Source organism: Panthera leo, chromosome D3 (assembly GCF_018350215.1).
Source record: "Panthera leo isolate Ple1 chromosome D3, P.leo_Ple1_pat1.1, whole genome shotgun sequence".
NCBI lineage: Eukaryota > Metazoa > Chordata > Mammalia > Carnivora > Felidae > Panthera > Panthera leo.
The window spans coordinates 46,078,699-46,099,962 of record NC_056690.1 but is presented as its reverse complement, the minus strand read 5'-3'; the positions used below and the strand labels follow the sequence as shown (position 1 = coordinate 46,099,962).

The following is a 21,264-nucleotide window of genomic DNA, read 5'->3' as shown; positions in this document are numbered from 1 at the left end:
GTTAAAAAAATCATTGAATTTTTGGGGCGTCTGGGCAGCTCAGTTAGATAAGCCTCCCATTCTTTTTTTTTTTTTTTTTTAATTTTTTTTTTTCAACGTTTTTAATTTATTTTTGGGACAGAGAGAGACAGAGCATGAACGGGGGAGGGGCAGAGAGAGAGGGAGACACAGAATCGGAAACAGGCTCCAGGCTCCGAGCCATCAGCCCAGAGCCTGACGCGGGGCTCGAACTCACGGACCGCGAGATCGTGACCTGGCTGAAGTCGGACGCTTAACCGACTGTGCCACCCAGGCGCCCCAAGCCTCCCATTCTTGATATCAGTTCAGGTCTTGATCTCAGAGTCATGAGTTTAAGCACCATATTGGGCTCTGTGCTAGGCGTGGAGCCCACTTTAAAAAAATCATTGAACTTTACATTTATAGTGGGTGGATTTTATGGCATTAAACCATCCCTGAAAGCTGCAAAGTACTCAAAGAATAGTGCTTAAATATTGTCTTTTGGTATTAGGAAGGATATTTTTCTTGTGTATGCCTTTGCCTGTTTGGCCACTACTTTCATGAGCCTCCTTTTTACCTATTTAAATTTTTCATTTTCTTTTAAACTTGGAGGGAGGTGAGGTTCATCATTTCCTTCTCTGTAGCTGATTCAAAAGTATAAGGGTTTTTAATGGCTGCTAAGGTTTAATGCTAATCCTCCTTAAATGTTGAAGATTGGATTAGATGAGCCATTAAGGTCTCTTCTAGCTTCAGTAGTCTCTCTTTTTCTCCCTCCCCTCCTCCTCCTTTTTCTTTTCTGTTTGAAAATAAGCTCTGTTATCCTCAGTGGCATAATACTGTCCCATTCTTTGGACCACCTACACATCAGAATGTGCTGACATTTGAAATACAACATAATTGTACTTAGCAATACAACATTTCCCCATGACGTCATTGTGACTCTAGTGAGTGCCAGCATGTTCGGAAAATGACTCAGAAGGATGTTCCGTTGGCCCCAGAGGAGAATTTGGATTCTGTGGAAAAACTCAAAGACACTCAGAAAGGAAGGTCATTCAGAAGAGGCTGAGGGCACCTTCTTCCTTGCTCCAGAAGGATCCATTCTCTGCTATTTTCCAAGGAGTTGTCACATGAACTTCATCACTTCTAAGGTATCCATGCTTCTCTCTGGTCCTTATCTTAGTATCTTCTTTAGGTCTGAGAATGCTCAGCATGGGAAAAAAAAAGGGCCTTTGAAGTCACTTTATATTGTTACCATTGTTATTCTTGTTTTTCTATCTGTGAATTTAAGAAACATTCTCAGGGTACCTGGGTGGCTCAGTCAATTAAATGTCCAACTCTTGATTTTGGCTCGGGTCATGAGCTCATCATTTGTGAGATCAATTCCCTTGTCAGCATCTGTGCTGACAGCACAGAGCCTGCTTGGGATTCTCTTTCTCTTCTCTCTGCCCCTCCCCTGCTCACTCTCTGTCTCAAAACAAACAAACAAACAAACAAACAAACAAACAAACATTTTTTAAAGAAGAAACCTTCTAAAAAGCAACCTTTTTAGCAACTTTTTTTATTTCTCCCTTCAGTTTGATAAATTTGGGCGTGTGAAATCTAACTTCATCTTCATAAAATCTTGGAATCTCTTCCCACTTGCAAAGCACTGATGCAGGAAAAAGTGAATGAATTTAAGACGAAAGCAATGAAATGTGTAGACATATAAGGAAGATGTGGTATGCTAATGGGTTTCTCTAGTAGATTTAAGTTATCATGTGAGAATTTTTTCCGGATTGAATAGTGCCTTGTCTCATCCTGGTTAACTTCAAACTGACTGGTGTTCTCAGCATCCACTGGGAAGAAGCAACTGAGGCCAGAGTGAGTTTATGTTGAGGATGAGCCAGGAGAGAAGATTCATTCCCAGACAGCAGCTCTGGCCCTCTAGGGCCCTTAGAATCCAGGTTTTGCTCTCCATTTCAAAGCTGCTTCCATAAGAATGCTTTTTTCCTTTAAGTTAATGCCATAGTTGCTGCTGCCATTTTGTCCTGACTCAGTGGTAGACCAGGAAACCAAGTCTTAGTTTGTTCTCTATGGCCCTGGGAAAGATTTTTCTATAGCTTGCCTTGTATGTGTCTCTTGATTTGGTTTAGTTTGTTTTTTGAATGTTAAGAGTCTCATTTTTCACATGCACAGGGCTGGGATGAGGGCCATCATGCAGTGTGGGGTCGGCACCTGAGAACAATGAGTGCCCCCTTAAATGTTGCACCCTAGGTACCTTGCTTGCCTCCCCCAGTCCCTTCCCTGACAATGTGTCATAATTTACTGCCTGCCAGAAACAACTGCTATTTCCATGGGACTTCATGGTATACTAGATTCTTTCAGTTTGGGTAGTATTAAAAGTGCCTGATATCAAGGTATGTGGTCTCTCTTTGAATGGCCTTCTTTTTGGACATGATTCTACCAGTCAGCCTTTATTGGGAAAACCTTTGGAGTCTGGGGTGGGGAAAATGGGTTAGTATATGTGTAGGGCCAGCCGAGCGCATCTTATAATCCAGAGGAGGAGATAAGAGTGACAGGGTGAGACTGTTACAGTACATTGCTAAGTGGGGTAGTACTGACTTCAGGAGTTGGGTAAAGGGAAGCTCCAAGTGGGCTGAGGTGGTGGAGAGACCGAACTGGCCCCTGCACACCCAGGTTGCCTGGGAGAAGTGGAAATGGAAGGACAGCCTTCCAGGATGAACGGCAGGGGTCCCAAGGCAGGATGTGCACGTGGGGAACCATGAGGAAATAAATTTGACCAGAGGAGGAGGAGAGTGTGAGGGTGTGGGGGTGGAAATGGGCCTGGAAGAGACAGTTAGGAAGCCCTGAAAGCCACGCCCTGGAGATGACTGTGAACTTTTGAATGAGACGGTCTAAAGGCAAGTCATGTTGGAAATGAGTTCCAAGCATTTAGAAGGGAGGTGAATCAAGGTAGTGAGTGATGGCAATAAAGGTGAAAGGTCAACTTGACTGACAGTCTGAAGAAAAAGAAATTGTGATTGTTTAATCTATCATGTAAGTGTTATGTGATCAAAGAATTAGATAACAAAGACCCAGATCCTTTTAGAGCAGTAGGGAGTGTGTGATAGTCGTTTGGGTCCAGGCAGTGGCCGATAGGGAGGTTCACAAATGACCCCAAGGTTTGTGGCTTGAGACATGAGACTTCCATGGCATCACAGAAACGGGTGGGGGGATTATGAAAGAACATCTTTGGGGAGGGAAGCTGGTGAAATCTATTTTAGACAGATGTGTATGGTGAGGGAGCATCTAAATGGAACTGCTTTGTGCTGGACACATGGGGTGAAAGGGAGGGCAGAGCTCAGGGCTTCATGTGTCCGTTTGGGCTCCGCCTAGAGCAGTGGAGTTGGAATCAAGAACGTCAAGAGGGGCGCCTGGGTGGCCCAGTTGGTTAAGTGTCCGACTCTTGATTTCCACTCAGGTCATGATCTCAAGGTTCATGAGATTGACCCCCGCATTGGGCTCTGCTCTGACAGTGAAGCCTGCCTGGGATTCTCCCTCTTCCTCTCTTTCTCTGCCCCTCCCCTTCTTACACATATACGTGTGCACTCTCTCCCTCTCTAAATAAATAAATAAATAAATAAATAAATAAATAAATAAATAAACAAACATGTTTTTAAAAAAGGAACGTGAATGGGGCGCCTGGGTGGCTCAGGCAGTTGGGTGTCAGACTTCGGCTCAGGTCATGATCTCGCGGTACGTGGGTTCGAGCCCCGTGTCGGGCTCTGTGCTGACAGCTCAGAGCCTGGAGCCTGCTTCTGATTCTGTGTCTCCCTCTCTCTCTGCCCCTCCCCCGCTTGTGCGCTGCCTCTGTCTCTCAAAAATGAATGTGTAAAAAAAAAAAAACTAAAAAAAAAAAAAAGGAACGTGAAGAAATAGATGAGCTCACTGCAGGAGCAAGAGGATGTGGGTGGAGCAGAGCAGAGGGCTAAGCCTTTCTTGGGAGATACTTCAATACCAGAGATCAATAATGTGTGGGAGAGAGAAGTGATAGCCAAGGAAAGCTGGGCAAGTTCTCTGTGGGGAAGTCTAAGGAAGAGTTTAAAGGAGTAAAGCAAAATGCTGCCAAGAGGTCAGAGAGATTTGGATTGGGATAAGCCTAGACCAAGGACATTACTGGTCTTGCAGGAAAAAGTTTTATAAGCACAGGGTGGGAGGGGGACGGAAGATAGATCATAAATATCCAAGAATACACAGATGCGGGAAGGAGATTGTGACTGGTGGTGGGCAGGGGGATAGTCAGATCTAGCAAAGATAATTTCTTTTCTGAGGAAAGAAGGACTTGGGCATATTTGAAACTAGAAAAGAAGACGCCATATACAGAGAGATTTGGAGATGCTGAAGAATGAAGGGAAATAGGGAGAATAATGAACTTCAATGGGAGACGGAAGGGGAATGGGGGCTCGCTTTAGAGAAGACAGCCCTTTTCCTGAGCCTCAGTAGAAGGGCAGTGAAAAATGGGAAGTAGGCTTTCCCAAGAGATGCATGGGACTGGGGTTTCAGGGGAACAAGGAAAGAGCCTCACTGTTTGGTTTTGATCAGGTAGCTCAGAAATGTTAGAAATGTTATGACTCGAGTGAGCTCTGACAGTGTTGATGAATCTAATATTTAAGGCTAAATGCTGATGATGTGTACATTCAATTGTAGGATTATATATAATGATGATTTGCCAGGAGCCTGATCATTGATTATCAGTACCTACTTAATAAAGCATTTGCCAGAATTTAAAAGTCCTTAATAGGGGCACCTGGATGGCCCGGTCGGTAACATCTGACTCTTGATTTTAGCTCGGGTCATGATCTCACAGTCTCAAGATCAAGCCTCGTGTGGGGCTGCAAGCTGAGTGTGGAGCCTGCCTGAGATTCTCTCCCTCTTTCTCCCTCTGCCCTTTCCCACCCCCGCTTGCAGGCATGTGTGCATGCACTCGTACTTTCTCTCTCTCTCAAAAAAAAAAGTCCTTAATAGAACCCATCAGAATAAAGTAGGAATTGGCAATCTCACCTTCCATCCCTATCACCCAAGTCTGCCTTCTGTCATAGAAGATTATGTGTAAATGCTACAAGCAGTTAATTGGGATGTTTTCTGCTGTTATTAGAGTTTGAGCAGTCAGAATCTTATGTAATGGGCTTCCTTTCCCTTTGCTGCTTAGGAAAATGCTTCTCACACAGTCCAGGTAAACCTTCCTAGACATGGGGGAAACCTTCCTAGAAAGGGTCCCATGTAAATCTTCAAACCTGGAGTGCGTGGTGGGTGCAGAAGTAGAGCAGGCAGACAAAGAAAGATCAAGGAAGAAAATATTGCAAAATTAGAAAATTCTAGAACTGAACTCCCCAATGTTTCAAGGTAAAAGCAGAATATATGAGATCATGTCTGTGAGGGTAGCTGGGGCGTGATAATGTGGTACGAAAACAAAGAGCATTATTATGTAGAGTTATATAAACCTGGACCGGGACTTCATTCTGACCTACCTTTGAGTCCCAGGTCTGCCACCTTCTAGATGTGTGCTCATCTGTAAACAAATGTAATAATAACGTCGAGTGTACTGAGAGGATGGGATAATATTTAGACAGCCATAGAAGAATGGGTGCCGGTCCTCCCTGGCACTATCGACCACTGGTTTAATTCTTCCACCAAATTAACCAGTGACTTCCTGAGTCTGAATTTATCATTTGTATTTCCTAGTTCTAGGTAAGTGAATTTAGCTATGGGCAGCCTACTCTAGACACTACTGGAAATTCAGCATGCATGAGAACGGGGTCTCTCACACATATTTAATCAGACATTGTCTAACAAAACAAGCAATTGATGCCCCATTCACAATGTTTTTAAACCTATATAAAGAGTCATTGATTCAGAACAGTTGCTAGGCCCGTGACAATGTGTGTTTGTTGGTTCCCATGGAGACCACCCTGCTGGCTGTTCTGTGATGGAGCCTTAATTATACACTGGGATTGCCAGGGAGCCTTCAGAGCTGTCTCCATAACAACATCTCCCTGTGTAGTAACAGACCGCCATCCTGAACTGTGTTTCCTCTATAGGGGTTGCTCTTAAAAGGGGTGAGAAGATCTACTGGTAAGTTTCAGCCTCTGACGGATTTATCCTTATGAAGATCTCTTAAAAGGATAAGAATTTTTCTGAGTTTTGACTAGCTGTCTCTCCGGCTGTTTTGCCAGATCTTGGGAGCACAGACTAATGTCTTTCTTTTTTCAATGACATGTTGACATTTCTCTTGACCTATTACCAAGATATTGAACCAAGAAGGAGTCTTGGCAATGTCAGTTTACTGGGTAAAATTAAGCCTGTTTTGTGTATAGGATGAACTTGTAAAAGCATTGTCAACAGATGCTGTGAGGGTTCGATGTTTGGAATTTTAAAATGTCTCCAAGACCATTGATAAAACTCTTGCCATTTCTGGTAGAAATGTTTTTTCTAAAGAAGAAGGAACAGCTTAGTGTCTTTTAATATGGGATCACACAAACTTCGTGTCTTCTAAATAACATAATTGTTTACTCTTTGCTTAAGTTTTTAGATGTATTTGTACAGAAGTTTCAAGGCTTGATTTTGAATCATAAGTTGAACTTTTGAGGAGGTGACAAGTAAACAAATCTTTCAGGTTCAGGAATGAGACTTCTTAGGTTCAGTATCCGGCATGCACAAGAATACACACACGTGCGGGTGTGCACACACACACAAAGAAAAGACTATGGGAAATCCTGGGAGTAGAGTTATGATGCCCATCACGTTTTGCTCTCACTAGGTCATCTCTGCTGAACAGTGTTAGTTCTCTCCCTCTTCCTACTCTGTTGCTACTGTTACCCCTTCCCTGCCCCACCCAGTTTTATTGAGATATAATTGACATATAACTATTAGCTTAAGGTGCACAACATGATGATTTTGATTTTGTATATATTGCAAAACAATCACTGTAACAAGTTAAATCCATCACCTCACGTAGTTACAGAAAACTAGGGAACGCTTCATGAATTTGTGTGTCATCCTTGTGCAGGGGGCCATGCTAATCGTTTTCGGTAATGTTCCAAATTTAGTACATATGGTGCCAAAGTGGGCACAGTTACTTCCTTTCCTTTATTTTCCTCATCATTCTTGTCATCGTCACCGCCTGTTGGGTGTGGAGAGCCTGTCACTGTCTTTCCACACTTACTGAATGGGGAAAGGGAATCAGGAAAGAGGAGCCTCCCCGACTCAGTCTTCCCTCTAATCAGCCTAAGACTCCACCTCTCTTGCTGGGACAGTGAAAAGCTCATTTGAGGGGCACATGGGTGGCTCAGTCCATCTTCAGCTCAGGTCATGATCTCGCGATTCATGACTTTGAGCTCTGCATTGGGCTCACCGCTGTTAGCACAGAGCCCGCTTCAGATCCTCTGTCCCCCCTGTCTCTGGCCCTCCCCTGCTTGTGCACTCTCTCTCAAAAATAAATAAATGTTAGAAGAAAAAAGAAGAGAAAAGAAAAGAAAAGCTCACTTGAAGAGATAACTTTCCGCACAGCAGTTAGTGTTTCTCACGTCTTCCTCTCTCCGTTGTTATTCAGCACCGTAACACGTCAGGAATGGTTTGATGAAAATAAATTATTAAACCCAACAAAGCTGTGAAATATGACTTTTCTGTCAGAAGAGTGTGCTTAAAAATCTAACTATGGCTATGACCTAATTAAATCACTTTTCTTTCACAGTTTAGGCAGCTCTGGCAATGAGAATAACGTTTCATGGAAAATTAAAACCTAGAGGCAGAGCATAATTTCCTTTACAGTCTCTAGCTGGGCAACAAACACAGCACGTGGGGATGTCTTTCCATGACATCACTGCTGAAGCGACAGGAACTTGAAGTGGCAAGTTCAGGAGCTGCCTTGTTGTTGTGGAGCTGTATGGAAACAGTCAGCAAAGAATTTAGTTATCTGGGAATTATCCGTTTATGAATAAGGTTTTCCCAGAGGGCACAGGGGAGGAGACATACAGTTATGGATTAGAGAAAAAAAATTAAATTCCATTTCCTATTGTCAGAAAAATTCATAGGGAGGGATGCTAACGGACATTTTGCTACTTTGGATAAGGTTGTTGTTTTCTTGTTTCCAGTTATGAACTCCTAATTCTTTTCTCAGCTATTTTTAGTGCCATTGACCATCACAGTGTTCTCTGCTGCAAAAATATGATAACAATGCTCGCTTTCACAACTTTTGACCTGAATGAATTTGTATCAGTTCATTTACTAAGGAAATACCCTGAATTTCTACAAATTTCCTGGCTCCACGGTTTATATATAAAATTTTTCAAGTCTATTTATTTATTTTGAGAGAGAGAGAGAGAGAGAGAGAGAGAGAGGAGAAAGAGCACAAGCAGGGGAGGGGCAGAGGGAGACAGAATCCCAAGCAGGCTCTGCACGGTCAGCGCGGAGCCTGACACAGGGCTCGAACTCACGAATGGTGAGATCATGAACTGAGCCAGAATCAAGAGTTGGAAGCTTAACCGACTGAGCCACCCAGGCATTCCTGTATATAATTTAACATAACTGAAATTAAAGTGATTTTTGCGACACAAAGTCCAGTTAATTAGGGATGTTCACAAGGCCTCTGCTGGAGGATACACTGGCGAGTACTCTGTTCACTGTAGGATAGGATTGCATACACGAGTGCTGAGTAAATGCCTGAATCTGCCGATGTTATTTTACACATCTTTGCAGGTTTGTGCCCTCGCGTCAGAGACAGGGAAAGGCGGAATTCTGCTCGTTACCTCATGCAGTACCTCCAGCTGCCCCCAGTAATGCTCTCCTTCTCCGGATGCACACATTCCTTCCTTTGTGCATTTATCATTTCCTTGTAAAGACCCTCCCTCCGTATCCCTAAAATTAAGTTCTCCGAGGTGTGGCCCAACACAGGGTGATCAGCAAAGAGCTCTCCTGTACGTGCCCAAACCAGAGGGTGGGCTGTGTGGGCAGAAATGAATTGCCTGGGTCACGAGAGAAGGAGCTGCCGTAGTCAAAGCTAACACAGTGAAACCTTCCTTGGGAAATTCAAAGGTGCAGACTCTTATGATGGGAAGGCGGAGTTTTGACACAAATAGAAAGGAGTAACATGTGGATTTGAAAGACCTGTGGTGATGTTTTTGTTTCTATGTAAGTAAATGTGTCTGTAAGGCCAGGCCAACAGGCAGGTTGTTCTTGTTTATATGGATCCCAAATAGCGAGTCAGTCAAATACCCAGAAAGAAAAGTTTTTTCAGTCAACAGTGAATTGCCTGGTACCATGTAAACACGGCTAGTGTTAGATTTGTCATTTAATTACGTTGTTTCTGTGCCCTTCTAGGGGGTCTTGGGGGGGCTGGTAGTTGTAAGGGGAACAGGATCTCCCAGGCTACACCTCCACATCTGTCTTCTCCTCCTGGGATTTCCGGAGGCTGGGGGGTCTGCACAGGGAGCAGACCCCCCAGTCACATCTGTCTCCAAGGAAAATTCCACCTCGTTTCTTTTCTGCTTTGTCTCAGGCCATTATTCCCTATTTGGGGTTTGTGTGTTTTCTGTACAGTTTCCAGATGCACGATGTTTGGCCCAGAATGTGGTAGGTGATTAGTCAAGAGTTGATAAAATACCCACCACTTTCCCTCACCTCCATGTCAGGAGAAGAAAAGGAAGGACAAGGATCAGGCAAATTAGAAAAATCAAAATAATCAGATCACTCCTTCCCAGCCAGCCACCTGGGTATGAGCCTGTGAGCCCAAGGAGGTCAGGGAATATCTTTTTTTCTTTTTTTAAGTTTATCTATTTTGAGAGGGCAGGGGGAAGAGGTGTGTGCACACAAGCGAGGGGAAACGCAGAGAGAGGGAGAAAAAATCCCAAGCAGGCTCTGTGCCATCAGCGTAAAACCCAACGTGGGGCTCAATCATATGACGGTGAGATCATGACCTGAGCCGAAATCAAGAGTCGGAGGCTTAACTCAAGGTTATATTCCTAACACCTGGCAGAGTGTCCCCACTCGCCATTAACATGCCCAAATAAGGTGCAAAGTGTCGGGGGTTTTCCCAGGCGCAAAATTTGAACTGTAAAGAATTTGGTGAGTATTAAAGTGCCTCTTCCATTTTTTTTTTTATTGAAACTGGAGTTAGGAGTCATTGTTTTCAAGTCTCTGGGTAGTCTTTTGTACAATGACTACCCCTCCCCCTAAAAAAGAAACAAGATTGTCACACTGTGTTAGTTCTAATTCTAAGAAGGAATTCAAGGATCCAATCACCTGTTATTATCTCTGCACTGCCCTCTCTCCCCCAGAAAGGATTTTCACCTGTGAAAACAACTGTTTTTCTTTAGGTGAGAGTTAAGAGGTGTTCTCTTGACTTTGGTCCCTGTACTCTTGCAAATCATTACCTTACGGATGCCGCAGTAAGCATGGTCGATACTACTATCCCAAATTGCCGAATGTTTGCACCGTTAGGCTGTGCTGTTCAGATCTCTTTACCGTCCTCTGTGCACCCTTAAAATATTAGGATTTCGAGTTCAGCACTTTCAGGGGGAGGTGTTTGGCGGTTATTCATTGTCACCTTTCATTGGAGTATATAAGTTTTGCCTTTCAAGAATAGCTAGAACTCTCGAGAAATTAGAAAAAGAGTTAACTCCAGGGAACTGAGGGAGTAGGTGGGTATCTTCTCGAATCCCCCACTGCAGCCAGCCCAGCTCCGAGCCCATTCTGTGTGATTAACAGATACTTCTTCACGGAAGTACTCCCTGGCCCAGCATCAGAGTTGAGCTTCAGCTGCGTGAACCACTCAGACCTCACCAAGTCCTGATGCGTCTTCTGGGAAGTCAGTCGTGGTTATTCACGTTTTCCTCAATTTATACTCAGGCAGGCAGTTGACTGTTCACTCTGAGAATTATGTAATGCATAACTGGCTTTTGATACTCGTGCTTTATTTATTTGTTTATTTATGAGAGAGAGAGTACATGCATGAGCAGGGGAGGGGCAAAGGGAGAGGAAGAGAGAGAGTCCTAAGCAGGCTCTTCACCCAGTGCAGAGCCCGACTCAGGGCCCAGCCTCACCACCATGAGATCATGACCTGAGCTGAAATCAAGAGTCTTGGATGCTTAACTGACTGAGCCACTCAGGTGCCCCTCAATACCCATGCTTAAGAGGTTTTTCTATTTCCTGAAATTTTTTTTTCACGTTGCTCTATTGGAACATGTAACATTCAGCAGATTTATTCAGCAGCAATTTATAGAGTGCTGAGACAGTAGAGAGTTGTGATAGATAGCCCAGCTCTCGGGAGACAGAAAGACCTGGATCAGAATTCCATTCTAGCAGTGTAACCTTGGAAAGATTACTTAGCCTTCGTATGGATCAGCTTTCTCATCTGTAAAATGGAAATCATTGTATGACTTCACAGAAATGTTGCAGGGATTGTAGGAAATAATGTGTGTTGCACATTTTATGTTCGCTAGGACAGCATTACTTGCAAACAATGAGCCTTTCCTTTGCCGATGGAGAAACATTTGACGTGTTGTTTGCATTTTGAGTTCAGCTACAATTTGAGAGCTGCTGATTCGTGTTGATAGAGAGCCTTCACGTATGCTCTGTTCCGTTTTCCCATTCTCGTGTCAAGAGAAATTCAAAATGACCAGATCCAAGCAACACCACAGGTTTCAAAGTGCTTTTTTCAATTTTTCAAATGACTCAGAGAATCTGTTTTTTCTAACATTTTGGAAGTTCTACCCAGGTGTTTATTTAAAAGAGAAGCAGCCAGAAAAAGAGGATCAGCCCTAAATATTATTGGCCGGGTCTTCAGTAGGGAAATTGCAGCTGTCTGCCCTGTACTAGCTTGGTTGTAAGAGAATGGGGAAATGAGAGGCAAGTGGTGTCCAATCTGATGTGGAGCCACATACCCCCCAGAATGGCTAAAATTCTAGACACTGACAATACCAAACGTTGGGGAGGATACACAGTAACATTTCTGGTTTAGAAAACACTAACGCTAAACTTTAGAAAAAGAGGTCTGTGTTACAACAGAGCAGTCCCACACCTGGCTTATGCCTGGGAGAGTACACTTTATCTCTCTCATCTACTTCTAATGGATGTATTTTGCCTGTAACCCCTGCTTCTTTAAGCTTCTTAAAAATTCTCACCAGAACAAGTCAGGGAATGAATAAAATCCCTAATCCCCTTTAAAGAATTTTTTTAAGTGAAAGCCTAAGGGGCACCTGGGTGGCTCAGTGGGTTAAGCATCCGACTTCGTCTCAGGTCATGATCTCATGTCTTGTGAGTTTGAGCCCTGCATTGGGCTCTGTGCTGACAGCTCAGAGCCTGAAGCCTGCTTTGGATTCTGTGTCTCCCTTTCTGTCTGCTCCTTCCCTGTTCACACTCTGTCTCTCCTTCAAAAATGAACATTCCAAAAAAAAATTTTTTTAATTAAAAAAAAGAAAGACTAAAATTTAATCCCTGAGAAACACTTTATAGAGGATTCCTTTCTTATAGAGGGGAAAACTGAAATCCAGAAAGGGCAGCTGGCCCACCTGAGGTCACTCAGGGAGTCTCTGACCCCCAGGACTCCCCCACAGACATGGGCACAAAAACAGAGGCCCACGAGAGTGGCATGAGCTCTTTTGAAGTCCAGGATTACCTCTGGCATGCTGATCAAACCAGATACCCAGTCTTCCTGAAACCAGCTGCCTGCTTCCCTAAGTAAAAAAAATTCCATGGGATTTTTTAATTTTTATTTTTTTAATTTTTATTTTTAAATTTTTATTATTTTTTTAATGTTTATTTATTTTTGAGACAGAGAGAGACAGAGCATGAATTGGGGAGGGTCAGAGAGAGAGGGAGACACAGAATCTGAAGCAGGCTCCAGGCTCTGAGCTGTCAGCACAGAGCCCGACGCGGGGCTCGAGCTCACGGATCGTGAGATCATGACCTGAGCCAAAGTCGGACGCTTAACCGACTGAGCCACCCAGGCGCCCCAAGGCTTTTTTTTTAATACCTGCTAGGAGAAAAGGGGTTCCCAGCTATTGAGTTTTTTCTTTCCCCTCTCTGTTTCTTTCAGCTTTAACGGTGGCCACTACTCACCTCACTTGGTGCTCTAGTTGATACCCAGGGGCTTAGAGTTTGCTGACTTGTTTGTACTGTTCCTTCTTCGTAGAACGCCCTTCCCAAACTTCCTCACCCAGTAACTCTTATCTGTCCCAGATTAATACGGGCATTGCCTCGGTGTGGGGCTTGTTCCGTGGTATCCAGAGTATACTCGTAATCTCAGCACTTAGCGTGTTATATTGATACAATTTGCTTGGTCACCTTCTGGAGCAGCTGACCTGGAATAGGGTGCCGCGAGGGCAGGTTCCGGACTTCCATTTTCGCCTCTCTAGCGCCCAGGGAGGTGCTCGGTGCGCGTCATTTAGCCTCTGCTCCATTCCAGCAATAACTCAAAGCCTTTTTCCTTTTTCACTTCTAATTCGGTGACAGCTTCTTCTGAAACTGTTAGTCCTTGTTTTTTTCACTTTCATTTTTTTTTTAACTCTCCAAAAGAGCAAGGAATAATGTCTTTCCTCGGGCTGCCATTACAAAATACCACAGACTGGGCGGCTTAAGCAACAGATATTTATTTCTCACAGTTCGGGAGGCCACTAGTACATGATCAAGGTTGGTTGGTGTCTGGAGGAAGCTCTCTCCTTGGGTTGCAGATGGCTGCCTTCTGGCTGTGTCTTCACATGGCAGAGAGAGAGAGAGAGAGAGAGAGCGAGAGCTCTGGTTTCTTCTTACAAGGTCACTAAGCCCATCATGAGGACCCCCTCACCCATGACCTCATCTAGCCTTGATTACCTTCCAAAGGCCCCATCTCCACATTGGAGGTTAGGGCTTAAACATATGAATGGGGGGAGGGGGGAGTCCATAGAGAGGAGCTTGCTGACATTTTGCAGTGGGTGCCATCTTGTCCAGCAATAGCTAAAAGCCTTCGTGGTTTGTGTGAATCCCTCTGGTGGAACTGAGCTGACATGGTGAGTCTTGCACAAGCTTTGTACATTCCTCAGGAGTTGTCACTCTCAGATTGTGCAGAATCGAGTGTGACCAGACCTGGAACCAGGGCACCGCCCATGACCTCACAGCCTCACTTCTCCCGAGTGGTATTTCTTCAGGAATTACTGGGATTAAGGAAGGAGGCAGGTTGTAAGTAGCAAAAGGGTTTTTCCCAAATGGGCACCATGTTTCTTTAAACATGGCGAGGAGGTCCTGCTGTATGTATTTTGGCAAATCTGTTCTTCCATCTCTAGTATTACTAAGGGTAACAATGGCATGAATTGAACTTCTGTCAAAAGGAGATGAACAAAAGCCTCATGGCCTTGGAGTAAATATAATTATGGTGCTTTTATTTAAAGCTCCTTTGAGCTTAAATTTATTTCATTTCTAAAAATACACTTCAGAGATTAGATCTATCCTTTGAGTGAATCAAAACAACTTAGAAAATTAAACACCTTAGCCACATGCCCTTCCTTTCCAGAAGCACAGAGCACTGTTTAGCTTTGGGAGACTGATGGAACTTTTTAATCAGCAGGACAAAGTCTAAAAAATAACTTTGTCAGAAACCCATCCTTCTAAAGGTAAGTCTGTGAGCAGATGGGTACATTTACTGAGTAAGATGAAACTGAGAAAGTTGAGGTGAAGAATCTACTAACTCTATGCCAGGCTGTCCCTGAATTGAGTTTGAGAGGAAATTGGGGCTGTCTCAAATTCTCCATTTGTCTTCAACAATGGGATGTTCTAAGTACGTCAGCATTATACTTCGCATATTTACAGCCCCTTTACTTGATAGAAAATCCAACAAATCAGGTATTTTAGGATGAGCTGAAGTGGAATGCCAACAGGGATAAAAAGAAGCCCTCCAAAGGTACCAGGAAACACCTCGTCAGTGTACATATTAATATGGGCGCTTGAGAAATATGAATACTGAAGAGAAAAGTCTGACACCTGGGGGAAGAGCTAACACCTGCACAGCTGTGCCAGGAAGTTACAAGTCCCAAGAGAAAACATGTCCAAAGGGCCACAGATTTTTGAAATTACAACCAAAGGACCGGTGTCAGATGGTGTGACAAGACGCACAGGTCTTTTCAGTACATAGCATGTGTTGGACACTTCAAAGTCTGGGTACTTAAACTCTACTGCCCACACCTCTTCCCTTCTGGGAATGTAGACTAAGAGAATTCATGCACAAGGACTAGTAGGCAAGTGGGAAACAAAGTTGAGTTGAAAATGTCAACCCTGGTTTAGAGACTTAAGGCTTTCTGCTCCTTATAGGGGGCATGGCTTCCTTCCCATCCTCCAATCCCACCCCGAACAGGTGGAGACAGAAACTCCGGAGAATTTTATTGCTTGGATTCAAGAGAAGAGGAAACCATATAGAGTCTGGGTTTTGTGCTTGAAGCCCTGGAATCCCACCAACAAGTGTAACGAGCTTCAGTAAATGTACAGCAAGATGAGTAAGTCTTCCCATCAGAATGAACTTGGATGAGAGTAAAAGGCCAGGAGGCCGAAGAGTTTCCTTCCCAATGGGCAGAGAGAATCATGAGGAAGAACTTGTTCCTCTCACCACCGGCTGCCTTATTAATCCCCATCAGTTGCATCATATCTGAAACTGTGTCTGAAGAGAAAGACACTGTGCCTTTGAGAAAGTCCTGTTGCCCCAGGTTGGTGTGTATATGTATGTACATATGTGTGTATATATATATATTTTTTAAATATATCTTTTAAATATATATTTGATGTATATTATATATATTAATATGTTTTTAATTATATATATATACATAACCCTAGACTATGATAAAAGAACAAAGGTAATTAAAATTGTAATGATGAATTAATAAGATTGTTCTTCTGATACCTGGCAGAAGGAATAACTCATTGCGCACTTGAATGAAGCGATGCCAAAGATTATTAATAGCCAAGCCCAGAGTTTAGCTTGGGTTGTCTCTCATTAATAATTACACTGATCGGGGCACCTGGGTGGCTCAGTTGGTTAAGCGTCTGACTTCGGCTCACGTCATGATCTTGCGATTCTTGAGTTTGAACCCCATATTGGGCATTGTGCTGACGGCTCAGAGCCTGGAGCCTGCTTTGGATTCTGTGTCTCCCTCTGTCTCCGTCCCTCCCCCACTCATGCTTTCTATCTCTCTCTCTCTCAAAAATAATAATAATTACACTGATCATGGGGCTCCTGGGTGGCTCAGTCGGTTGAGCAACCGACTCTTGATTTCGGCTCAGGTCCTGATCCCAGGGACGTGGATCAAGCCTCATGATGGCTCTGTGCTGAGTGTGGAGCCTGCTTGAGATTCTCTGTCTCTGTCTCTCTTTCTCTCTCTCTCCCTCTGCCCCTCTTCCTCGCCTATGCTTGCTCTCTCTCTCTCTCAAATAAAAAGTAATAATTATAATTATTACACTGATCATTATAATAAATCATAGGATTTATAATAAGGGTTGATTGAACATTTTGAAATTGTCAAGTAGATTCTCAGCCTTAGCTGAGGTGTTTGTCTGGTGGACTTGGAATAGTTCCTTGGGACCTAGGTGAAAAAGAGATAATCTGCTCTCAGTTTATAAATTTTTATCGCCTTACTCTTTACCCTAAAAGGAAGGTCTATTAGTAATATTCACAGGTGAGTCTTCGACACAGACAGACTCCAGGCCAGTCTGACATATGCCTTCCTCTCCATGGTCTGTGAGGAAGTTACAGCCTGCCCTTCTTTGGAGATGTGGCTGTGCCAAGCTGTCCCACACCAGCTGGACAGAGTAGTTCTTGAGACAGTGCTGGAGTTGGTGGGGGGGGGGGGCGGTGTAGAGATCTCCTCACATTTTCATGGTCAAGCATATCACCTGGTGATCCGTTCACATGTAGATGTTGTTCGGTAGGTCTGGGGTGGGGCCTGGGATTCTGCATTTCCTACAGGCTCCCAGGTGTAGATGGCAAGGGCATGCAAGACATCTGGTGTTCAGTCTGCCCAGCACTTTCCCTCCCTCCCCCCCAGGGAAATGTTCCTTCCTTGATTCCAACCATGAAGTTCAAGGATGAACTTCCACACTCTTACATTCCTCTGCCCCCCTAGCCATGGTCATTTGATCCAGGAGACAATCAGAATCTTTCCTGACATTTTTGGACTTGAAATCAGAGTGAACCAGCTGCAGATCCTCCCTAAGGAGCTCTTTCTAGCCTCCTGGAGGGTAATTGGGCAAAGAAGCAGAGAAGAGGAGCAGAGAATGTCTCTGTGCTTCTCCCGTCCGGGGTCCAAGTGCCCTTAATATATCAAAAGGGATTTAAAAATAAGATTTTAGGGCACTGGGTGGCTCATTTGGTTGAGTGTCTGACTCATGGTTTTGGCTCAGGTTATGATAACAAGTCGAGCGCCATGTCAGGCTGTGTTCTGTGGCGTCTGCTTAAGAGTCTCTCTCTTCCTCTGACCCTCTGCCCTGCTTGTGCTTTCTCTCTCTCTCTCTAAAACAAATAACAAAAAAACAAGACTGTGACTTACCAGCTCTGATGACTAGTGCAGTTCTGGAAAGTATATTGGCCACTTACCTTACATGGGTCTCTGTTGGTATGTCCTGAACATACAAAGATGCATAGTGCATGCCCTGGTTGGGGAGACCACACATTTCCATAGTTTAACATGTACAATGTCAAGGGGCATGGAAGTCACTGGAAGAAGTGCCTGATCCACTTAGATGTGTGGATGGGGCGAGGCAGGGGGGAAGGTCCAGAAAATGTTTTCTAGAAATGGATTTTCTTTTTTTTTTTTTTTTTAATGTTTATTTATTTTGAGAGAAAGAGAGAGAGAGCTCAGGGGAGGGGCAGAGAGAGGGAGGGAGAGAAAGAATCCCAAGCAGGCCCCACTCTGTCATTATGGAACCCAGCATGGGGCTCAGTCGCACAAACCAACCATGAGATCATGACCTGAGCTGACATCAAGAGTGGGACACTTGGGGTGCCTGGGTGGCTCAGTCGGTTAAGCGTATGGCTTTGGCTCAGGTGGTGAGTTTGTGAGTTTGAGCCCTGTGTTGGGCTCTGTGCTGACAGCTCAGAGCCTGGAGCCTGCTTTGGATTCTTTGTCTCCTTTTCTCTCTGCCCCTCCCCTGCTTGTGCTCTCTCTCTCTCTCTCTCTCAAAAATAAACATTAAAAAAAAAAAAAAAGAGTGGGACACTTAACCAACGGACTCACCCAGGCGTCCCTAGAAATGGGTTTTCAAAAAGTGAGCAGGAATTGTGTGGGGAGGCTTTTGAAACTGTTCCAGGCAGAGAGACCTTGCAGCAAAGGCAGCGTGATGGTAGAACCCGTGTTTGAAAAACTACAGCTAGTTGAAGTAGGAGGTGCAGGCTGTAAGTGAGGCAGTCACCCTGAAGGGCTTTTATACGTGCTGCAGTCCATTTTTTCTGAAGTCGTAGGTATTTATTTATTTTTTTTTTTAATTTTTTTTTTTTAACATTTATTTATTTTTGAGACAGAGAGACAGGGGAAGGTCAGAGAGAGGGAGACACAGAATCTGAAACAGGCTCCAGGCTCTGAGCTGTCAGCACAGAGCCCGACGCGGGGCTAGAACTCACAGCCCTCATGGACCGTGAGATCATGACCTGAGCTGAAGTCGGCCGCTTAACCGACTGAGCCACCCAGGTGCCCCTGAAGTCGTAGGTATTTAAACAACAAAATGCTAACAAGCAACAAGCCTGACTGATTCCTGCCCCCCAAATGCACAACTGTCTGGCAGGTTCCCACCAACAATATTCCCCTTTATTTTTCCCTTAGACAAACAGAAAATTTGTCTTAGGATCAAAATGAATGTTTAAAAAACAAGCCTGATCTGCTTTAAATACCAAAATCTGTTTCAATAACACAGAGGTTGTGACATCCGTTGACAAAGCCAGGAAGTTCAAAGCCCCTGCTGCCGCAGACACAATGTATTGAGTTCTGCTGTTGTTGGCGTCCCTCAGCTGTGGCAGGTCCTGGTGTTTGTTATTCAGATCTGTGTGTACAGGGGAGACATTCCTCAGACCACAGGACTCTTTCTTCTGTGGGGAAAAATTTGTATTTTTGAAAATGCTTTTTGAAAATAAGGACAAGTGCTCGTAATGGCTGCTACTTAAGTTTCTTGAATGGCAAGTTCCAAGTGTAACTTGAAGTCTATTTCTTGAGCAGATTTTAGCCATTTTTTTAAATGTTTATTTATTTTTGAGAGAGAGAAAGACAGAGAAAGAGTGTGAGTGGGGGAGGGGCAGAGAGAGAGGGAAACAAAGTATCTGAAGTAGGCTCCAGGCTCCGAGCTGTCAGCACAGAGCCCGACATGGGGCTCGAACCCATGAACTGTGAGATCTCGACCTGAGCTGAAGTCAGATGCTCAACAGACTGAGCCACCCGGGAGTCCCAGATTTTAGCCATTTTTTTAAACACTTAAAAAAAAAAAAAGTTTACACATTTTCTGACATCCACTGCCAGAACCTTTTCATCATCCGAAGCTGAAACTCTGTACCCATTAACACTAACTCCCCACTCACAGTTCCCCCCCAGGCCCTGGTAACTTCCATTCTACTTTGTGTCTCTGAATTTGACTCCTCAAAGCACCTAATGTAAGTGGAATCATACAATATTTGTCTTCTGTATCTGGCTTATTTCACTTAGCATGATGTCTTTAAGGTTCATCCGTGTTGTCGCATGGGTCAGAATTGCCTTCCTTCGAAAGGCTGAATAACCATGTATATACCACATTTTGGGTATCTGTTCATCCATTGATGGATACTTGGGTTCCTTCCAAATCTGAGCTATTGTGAATAATACTGCTGTGAACATGGGTTTGCAAATATCTCTTTGAAGCCCTGTCTTCAGTGGATTCTTCTTTTTTTCTTCTTCTAAAACTGCATGGAGGGGTGTGTGACAGGCTCAGTCAGTAGAGCATGTGACTCTTGATCTCAGGGTTGTAAGTTCAAGCCCCATGTTGGGTGTAGAGATTACTTAAAAAACAAAATCTTAAAAAAAAAAAAAAAAACCATATGGAGCTCACGTGGGCCCTTTCTTGAGTTTCTGGCTGTGTGAGAAGGTTGACCTGGGAGTCGAGGTCTTTTCCACCCCTAACTGCTTGGGGTCCCAGGCCCCTGGAGCAAATCACTCACCGTCTCTCAGTCACAGTTCCCCCACCTGTGATCACAGGGAGTCCCTTCCACCTCTCAGGTCCTGCACCTAGGTGACCATGTGTAGGGCACTCTGTACCCAGACGTGTGCCTTCAGCTATTCCTGGCTTCTGTTTATTCCGCAGTAGAACCGGAAGCAGAGTGGGCCCTTGGCATGAACAGGTTTATCATTCACACTTTTGAGTGGTCTTGAGCAGTCCTGACGGTCCATGGCATACAGAAATCTTCCACTTGGCTGAGGCATGAATTTGACGCTCACATTGCACGTTGAGGTTGATGTGTGGGTGCAAGTCTCTTAGTGGGCAAGTCGGGCTGGCCGAGTGCCCATTGTCTGCCTCTCAGCGAGGCACTGTCAGCTCCTACTCAACCCATCTTCAGCAGTGACTTTTGTGAACTGGTAGAACTTTGGTGACTGTGTGTATGTGTGTGTGAGAAAATGCCTCCGATGCTGACTGTGAGGGCTGGCAATGGAAGCAAAAGGAAGCCCAAGAAACCAGTGTTTCTTACTGAATAGATTACAAAGTGGTCTGTTGAACTTCACAGTGGCTCCGTAGTGCAGACAGCTTTGCCATACATTCACTACAGAAATAAGACACGTCTCTCTGTGAAATTTTAGTCAGTGTCTCAGCCAGCAGAAAAGGTGCTCATCGAGAGATAAAACGTTAGAAAAGTTTGAAAAAGTGCCTCGGGAGAAAGGCAGGAGACTGTACAAACATCTCCAGGAAGCGGCACATGTCAAAGGCACCAGTGTGGCTACTAAACCAGTCTTATTTTCAAGTAAGGGCTGGTTTGGAAGTTTTAAGATGTGTTTTTCTTGGCAAAAGGTGCAGTTAAGAGGAATAAGCAGGCCCGTTGTCTATCTCATGGCAGACAGGATTCCTCCTGGGCTAAGAGGCGTGTGGAGAAACAGAGGCCCAAGTCCCAGGCTGGGGTACTTCAGGGCAGGTGGGAGGTGGCAGCCTCACACGCTAGATGGAAAGCCACGTGAGAGACGCAACCAGAGAATGAGGGCCGAAGCTCGTCAGAGAAGGCCGTAAAGAGCTGGTGATAAGGGGTGAAGGGCATGAAGACATGGTGAAGAA

At 44.4% G+C, this 21,264-nt stretch overlaps 1 protein-coding gene and 1 non-coding gene across 7 annotated transcripts in view; one reads left to right on the top strand and one right to left on the bottom strand.

The window, feature by feature from the left end:
• TMEM241 (transmembrane protein 241) overlaps window positions 1-21,264 on the top strand; it is a 114,938-nt gene that overhangs the window by 81,882 nt on the left and 11,792 nt on the right. Inside the window, exon 14 of one of the 6 annotated variants that reach the window (XR_006195200.1) lies at window positions 15,353-15,698. The exons of 3 other annotated variants lie outside the window; for them this stretch is intronic. Coding sequence is in view for 2 of the 3 variants with exons in the window: in XM_042910384.1 (XP_042766318.1) it covers window positions 15,310-15,414 (105 nt within the window). In the remaining variant the exon portion in view is untranslated. Of the gene's footprint in view, window positions 1-6,074; window positions 6,109-15,309; window positions 15,699-21,264 lie in introns of those variants that run through there. 2 more of the 6 variants (XM_042910387.1, XM_042910384.1) reach the window with 2 other exon arrangements.
• Window positions 6,998-7,106, bottom strand: LOC122204354. Its single transcript, XR_006195636.1, has one exon. It is a non-coding gene; the product is annotated as a U6 spliceosomal RNA (small nuclear RNA).